The 7,500-nt window shown below is 47.3% G+C and overlaps 2 protein-coding genes across 2 annotated transcripts in view; both read right to left on the reverse strand.

The window, feature by feature from the left end:
- The window catches only part of clpb (ClpB family mitochondrial disaggregase), a 29,814-nt gene extending 25,561 nt beyond the window's left edge, over window positions 1-4,253 (reverse strand). Inside the window, exons 1-2 of the mRNA XM_080844475.1 lie at window positions 3,642-4,253; window positions 944-995 (exon numbers count right to left, since the gene is read on the reverse strand). Coding sequence (XP_080700601.1) covers window positions 944-995; window positions 3,642-4,077 — 488 coding nt within the window. The 5' untranslated portion in view covers window positions 4,078-4,253. The remainder of the gene's footprint in view (window positions 1-943; window positions 996-3,641) is intronic.
- LOC308369939 (NACHT, LRR and PYD domains-containing protein 1 homolog) overlaps window positions 1-7,500 on the reverse strand; it is a gene marked incomplete at both ends in the record, with an annotated part of 395,357 nt that overhangs the window by 112,163 nt on the left and 275,694 nt on the right. The window lies entirely within an intron of this gene.

Raw genomic sequence — 7,500 nt, forward strand, 5'->3', positions numbered from 1 at the left:
AGCTCCTGACAGCTTTTTTGCTTTATCCATCTTCCATCCAACCAACTCACCACTCGTAGCCTAGTTCTAACTGCTTGTGTGTTGAGCGGTCACGGTGCTCACTCTCCCTCTTCTATGTCAAAATTCTATTATGGAATCTTAAGAGATGAGGCGCCTACTCTAGTCTGTTTAGTCCTCTAAAATGTTATATAACATTAAGGAAATGCAGAAATGATTTAGAAACGCACAACAGCAGCTACATATAGAAAATTCCCCAAACATTTTTTTTTTTTTTTTTTTTTTTTACCACCGCTTTGGCGCTCCCATGGTGCGGCGCCCCTATGCGCCGCATACAGCGCATACCCACTTTTTGCGCCACTGTGTGAGGAGAGAGTGTGTGTTTGAGGAGAGAGAGTGTGTGTGTGTGGAGAGTGTGTGTGTGGAGAGAGTGTGTGTGTGAGGAGAGAGTGTGTGTGTGAGGAGAGAGTGTGTGTTTGAGGAGAGTGTGTGTGAGGAGAGAGTGTATGTGTTTGAGTAGAGTGTGTGTGTGGAGAGAGTGTGTGTTTGAGGAGAGAGTGTGTGTGTGTGTGCGTGTGCGTGTGTGTGCGTGTGCGTGTGCGTGTGCGTGTGCGTGTGTGTGTGTGTGTGTGTGTGTGTGTGTAAAGGGGAAAGAGTGTGTGTTTGAGGAGAGTGTGTGTGTTTGAGGAGAGAGTGTGATTGATGAGTTACTTCAAGGCTGTGAGGCATACTGAGTGCGTATGTGTGTGTATGTGTGTGTATGTGTGTGTGCAAGGGTGTTTGCGAGAGTGTGTGTGTATGTGTGTGTATGTGTGTGTATGTGTGTGTGGATGTGTGTGTGCGAGAGTGTGTGTGTATGTGTGTGTATGTGTGTGTATGTGTGTGTGCAAGGGTGTTTGCGAGAGTGTGTGTGTGTGTGCAAGAGTGCGAGAGTGCTGTCTGGTACCTGAGGACTTCCTGAGAACTACTGGTCCTTGAAGCCTGCAGAAGGGCCCCACCTGAGAGAGAGAGAGAGACACACACACACACACACACACACACACACAAATATATAGATTTATAGAATAAATAATAGGGTTTCTTCATACTTAGTTTCCTACTTAGTATTTTCCCTTCTTCAGTAGATGCCCTGTGTGTGTGTGTGTGTGTGTGTGTGTGTGTGTGTGTGTGTGTGTGTGTGTGTGTGTGTGTGTGTGTGTGTGTGTGTGCAGGGCCGTCGTTTAGAGGTGAAAGGTGATGACAATTCCAGGGGCCCATAGCCCAGGGGGGGGGGGGCCCACAAAAACCCCAGTAGCCTATTATGTAGGCTTCCCTTTCTATGACTAAATTATTATGCATAGGCCTAACTAATACTCATACAAATGCATCAGAGTTAAAACAAAGCCACAAAATCAAGCAAAATAAAAAAAAAGTTTCTATTTTCCGAGCAATAACCCCCTTCTTAAAAAATTGGTTTAGTTCGCTCCTCTTTTGAGATTTTGCGCGAAACGTTACGTTATTGCTCTCGAAGTGCAGCAGTGGCCAGCTGGTTATTAATAGAGCAATGCCAAAACAGAAAACATAAATCGGGACGGCAAAACAGCGAGGAGAGGAGCACATCAGGAGCCCAGAATATCAACGTTTTTTAAATATAATATAATATATTTTTCAGCATATCTCGCCTCGTCCAACGTCACGATGTTGGAGTGACTAATGTTAGGAGCTACTGCTTAGCCAGCTACCGAATGACACTAACGTTAAACGCTACGTGTGGTCAGCAGTGTTAAATAATCGCCTGACAAGGCTGACGTTAAAAAAATGATCCACTAAATATCATCCACAGGAAAGATCAGTAACATTTGAATTCGCCAAACGTTATAATACGCTGTCTATGGTAGCCTATGACATGAGTCTTGTTAATCTAAGGAAGTGAAGGTGACTCTATGGCAGAGGTGGTGTAGACACACACACACACACACACACACACACACACACACACTCCGAATTCCACCTCTGTATCTGACCCATTCACTTCACTGTGTGACACACACACAGTGAAGTGAAGTAACACTAACCCGGAGCAGTGAGCTGCCTTTGACAGCGCCCGGGGAGCAGTGATCAGGGTCGGGGGAAGTGGTAGAGTACTGCTCTCCCATGCCCACATCCACGGCTGAAGTGCCCTTGAGCAAAGCACCGAACCCCGATCACTGCTCTCCCATGCCCACATCCACGGCTGAAGTGCCCTTGAGCAAGGCACCTAACCCCGATCACTGCTCTCCCATGCCCACATCCACGGCTGAAGTGCCCTTGAGCAAGGCACCTAACCCCGATCACTGCTCTCCCATGCCCACATCCACGGCTGAAGTGCCCTTGAGCAAGGCACCTAACCCCGATCATCACTGATCCCTGTTCACCTTTTTCCTACTGGTCGGGGATCGAACCGGCAACTCTTCGGTTTCCGGTGTGAAACCCTAACCAGTAGGCCACAGCTGCCCCTTAAGCTCACAGCTTGCCGCCCTCATACAATAATAAAGTAAAATTGTTGTGGCATTGATAAGCCAATTAAGATTTTTTTTTGGATGTTAATGCCAAGACTAGGTAGGTTAGTTCTTCATCAGTTGTTCCATAAAACATAACCATAAATGTGTACAAAAGCAATATGAAATTAAATAATTAAACCTTTATGTGCTGCTACTCCAGAATCAGCTGTAGCCTCCTCTGACCCCCACCCCCAGCACTACAAAGATGCTGATGATGGTGAGTGAGTGAGTGAGTGAGTGAGATAGACACTTGTTGGTTATTTGAACTTATTAGTGAACTGCTGTGCATTGGCAATTACTTACACATAAGTCTCAGCTCTTTCGATTCTGTAATGAATGGCAAAATGTAGATTTATTTATAAGTCTTCTTGTCACTGACTGCCCTTGCTGTCTACAGAGCCAGGACCTCTACCCAACAAATATTAGGAACCAAAGCTACTACAGACAGTGAAGGGGATAGTGAATAATCATATCATGACATAATAATACCCAGTGACTCTTTGTGGAGTGGTTCATTGAAAAAAAAACTAACAAATTGGGTGCATTGCGTCAGTCAAGAGGAACAGAAAAATAATACAAAATTATAATACACAGTCTGAGAAAAAAAGTTGTGTAAAATTGTTTGGCGATGTTTTCTTTGGCGATGAAAAGTCGGGGGCGGGGGCCCACACCAATATTCTTTCAGGGGGCCCAGAATTCCTAGCAACGGCCCTTTGTGTGTGTGTGTGTGTGGTGTGTGTGTGTGTGTGTGTGTGGTGTGTGTGTGAGTGTGTGGTGTGTGTGTGTGTGTGTGTGTGTGTGTGTGTGTGTGTGTGTGTGTGTGTGTGTGGTGTGTGTGTGTGTGTGTGTGTGTGTGTGTGTGTGTGAGTGGTGTGTGTGTGTGTGTGTGTGTGTGTGTGTGTGGTGTGTGTGTGTGTGGTGTGAGTGTGTGTGTGTGTGTGTGAGTGGTGTGTGTGTGGTGTGTGTGTGTGTGTGGTGTGTGTGTGTGTGTGTGTGAGTGGTGTGTGTGTGGTGTGTGTGTGTGTGTGTGTGTGTGTGTGTGGTGTGTGTGTGTGGTGTGTGTGTGTGGTGTGTGTGTGTGGTGTGTGTGTGTGTGTGTGTGTGTGTGTCGGCTAACGGGTCTACCTTTGGAGTCTGAGTCTTTCTTCAGGCAGAACGCGAGCGCTGCGGCCGACAGCACCCCTGCGCTCGCGGCCCCTCCTGAGCGGCCTTCTCTCCCGCTTCCCGCTCCTTCCCAGTAGTTCTTCTCGCGCCCTCTGCTGGCGAGCGCTGCCCACGAGCTCCGGCGGCCCTGCAGGTTGGTTAGCCACCGCGTGGCGAGGTGGTGGTATTGCATGTGCGGGGTGACATTCGTGGAGCTAGCCTCCTCGCTCAAAATGCCCTTCCGCGACACTCGAGACGTGGACACGAGGGGATTCCGATTGGCATCCGCTACCTCGCGCAAACCCTGACGTCCCGTGGAGCGAGACGCGTCGGCTCCGGTCGTTTGCAGCACGCGACAGGGTGACAGGCTGCGCGACCTTCGCATCAGCATGCGATGTGGTACGGATGACAGCAGCATTCTGCTCTACTAACCTCGTGATGAAGCCACTCGCGAATCCTCCGCTCTCACGCGCTTCCACAACAGCTGTAAAGCACACTCGTTTCCGTTATGATCCGGGTTTGGTGTTGATTGTAATATCAGGCATAAGCTTCATAAGACTGCGAGCAGGACACCTGGAAACCGTCGGCTTCTACGAGGAGGAAAACATCCGCAGCGTGTTGTCACCCCAACGCTAAGCATTGTGGGAAATGTAGTTCTGAAAGCACTCCAGGGACACAGTTCCGGCGTCTCTAAAACATTAATCACACACTGGTCTAAACACAACCTGACAAAAAGATCCGTTATGAAGCAAAACGAAATTATATAGACACATTATGGCCAACATGTTATAGTGTAATGTCTGTTTTTCTGTGCAAGGAAGTTGTAATGGCTAAACATAGCGACGGTTACTAGGGCGATGGCGTGAGCCACCAGGGGGCGTAGTGGAACCAAAGGTCCTCTGCTCTGATTCCCGATCAGTCCGGTGAGGCCACGTGAAACAGTCAAGATAATAAAGCTGGAGGCTGCGTTGGGATAGTTGCTGACAGCGTCGTCACTACTGAATGGCTGTTCAGTGTGGGCTGTAGCTTTCGAAAGTTCGTTTAACGCTCGCCATTCTTTGATCCCACGTCGCAGTCAAAGTGACTAGTTGAGCTCAGAAGAAGTGTCGCTTGACTCTTTAGTCAGTGTATTCTGTAAGGTTAGTCTAGTGCAGTGGTTCTCAAACTGTGGTACGTTTCTCCTGATCAGGAATTACAGTGAGGTAATAACACTTAGTTCCTATCGCGCGGCATGCTACCGAAGGTCAATGATAGTTACAATGGTGGCCAAATATTTTCTGAGGTGGTACTCACGGTGAAACGTTTGAGAACCACTGTTCTAGTGCATTCGTGTGGGCTAGTGTAGGCTGCCTAATTCTTCTTGAAGCACGATTAATTCGAGGCATATCAATATCCAGTCTCAAGCTAAGGGCCCTGTCCATTAGACTATAGTTTAAATAATTGATCACAATCAGCAGATTCATCCGGGTCTAGGACATCCTGAACATTACATCTGTGTGTGTGTGTGCACTATCTGGGCTGTGGGCTCAGTGTGGTGGTGTAAGCAGCAGTGAATATATGTGTGTGTGTGTGTGTGTGTGTGTGTGTGTGTGTGTGTGTGTGTGTGTGTGTTTGTGTGTGTGTTTGTGTGTGTGTAAGTTAATTTGCACTAACGAATGAGTTCAGTTTGGTGGTGTAAGCAGCAGTGAAGATGTGTGTGTGTGTGTTTATTTGCACTAACTAATGAGTTCATTTTGGCAGCGGTGAAGATGTGTGTGTGTGTGTGTGTGTGTGTGTGTGTCATTGTGTAAGCAACCTGACTGCCAAATAAAAGGACAACACCTCAAGAAGGTCAAGCTGAAATGAAACGTGAGCGCAATACTACCGAAGCAGAGGGCTTGTGTGTGACATCTCTCCTCTACGTAGAGTGAGAGACAGTGAGAGAGAGAGTGTGTGTGTGAGTGTGTGTGACATCCCTCCTCTACGTAGAGTGAGAGACAGTGAGAGAGAGAGTGTGTGTGTGAGTGTGTGTGATATCCCTCCTCTACGTAGAGTGAGAGACAGTGAGAGAGAGAGTGTGTGTGTGAGTGTGTGTGATATCCCGTCTTTACGTAGAGGAGAGCCAGTGAGAGAGAGAGTGTGTGTGTGAGTGTGTGTGATATCCCTCCTCTACGTAGAGTGAGAGAGAGAGTGTGTGTGTGAGTGTGTGTGATATCCCGTCTTTACGTAGAGGAGATCCAGTGAGAGAGAGAGTGTGTGTGTGAGTGTGTGTGATATCCCTCCTCTACGTAGAGTGAGAGAGAGAGAGTGTGTGTGTGAGTGTGTGTGATATCCCTCCTCTACGTAGTGCCAGTGAGAGAGAGTGTGTGTGTGTGAGTGTGTGTGACATCCCTCCAGAGTGAAAGACAGTCAGGACCTTGCCACCCTTTCTCAAACAATTCGGCCTAACCAAATTATCAATGCAGAAAAACTAAATTACTTATCATATTGGACTGAAACAACAAAAAGACAAAATAAACTTCAATGTTATTTGGCCCTAAACAGAGAGTATACTGTGGCAAACTACCTATTCACAGTCACTGACACCAGGCAGAGCAAAACCTTGACCAGGTACAGGCTTAGTAACCACAGTCTGGCCATCGAAAAGGGCAGACACAGGCAAACCTGGCTGCCCAGAGAGGACAGGCTGTATACCAACTGCAACCAAGGTGTAACTGAAACAGAGCTTCACTTCCTGGCAGAATGCTGCCAATGGAAAGAAATTAGGGACCAATTCTTTCCTAAATTCAGAGCTATGCACCCAGACCCTCAGGACTTTGACCCAGGTTTGACCCAGGTTTGACCCAGGTCTGAGGGTGTTACTGGGAGAGGAAGAGAGGAGCACACGAGTGGCAGCAAGATATATAGAACCACACACACGGATACATTCCCCCACACACACTTACATGCACTCACATCCACACCACCACACATGCATGAACACACACGCACGCATGCACACATGCACACACACACACTGCCGTTGCCAAATGATGTTTTATTTTCTACTTGTTCTACTTTATTATTATATGTACTACAAGAATGCTTTGGCAATGCAAATTGTGTTTTTTTTTGTCATGCCGATAAAGCTGAATTGAAATTTAAATTGAAATTGAGTGTGTGTGACATCCCGTCTCTACGTAGGGTGAGAGACAGTGAGAGAGAGAGAGTGTGTGTGTGAGTGTGTGTGACATCCCTCTTCTACGTAGAGTGAGAGACCGTGAGAGAGAGAGTGTGTGTGTGAGTCTGTGTGACATCTCTCCTATACGTAGAGTGAGAGACCGTGAGAGAGAGAGTGTGTGTGTGAGTGTGTGTGATATCCCTCCTCTACGTAAAGGAGAGCCAAGTCATCATCTCACAACCCCAAGTCCTGTCGCGTCATGTCACGTCCTGTCACATACTGTCACACACTGTCACGTCCTGTCACATACTGTCACTAAATGGTTTTCACCTCAGATAGTGTTTCCTGCCCCAGGCATGTGCCACCTCAGACAGAGTGTGTATCTGTGTGTGTGTGTGTGTGTGTGTGTGTGTGTGCGTGTGCGTGTGCGTGTGCATGTGCGTGTGAGTGTGTGTGTATGTGTGTGTGTGTGTGTGTGTGTGTGTGTGTGTGTGTTTCCTTCCCGAGGCTATTTCCAACTAAAAAAAAAAAAACAATTCTGTGTACACAAACAGCCTCTATTCTATTGTCATTGAATACTGATATTAGCCTGGCCATTACCAGCCTGTGACTCCATTTCATTCCGTCTTTCAGTCTGGGCCAACCCAATGCATTTTGGTTTCCGAGATGGGCGGGTGCTTATCTTGAGGTTTAAAATCATTG

This window comes from Sprattus sprattus (genome assembly GCF_963457725.1).
Source record: "Sprattus sprattus genome assembly, chromosome: 9".
NCBI lineage: Eukaryota > Metazoa > Chordata > Actinopteri > Clupeiformes > Clupeidae > Sprattus > Sprattus sprattus.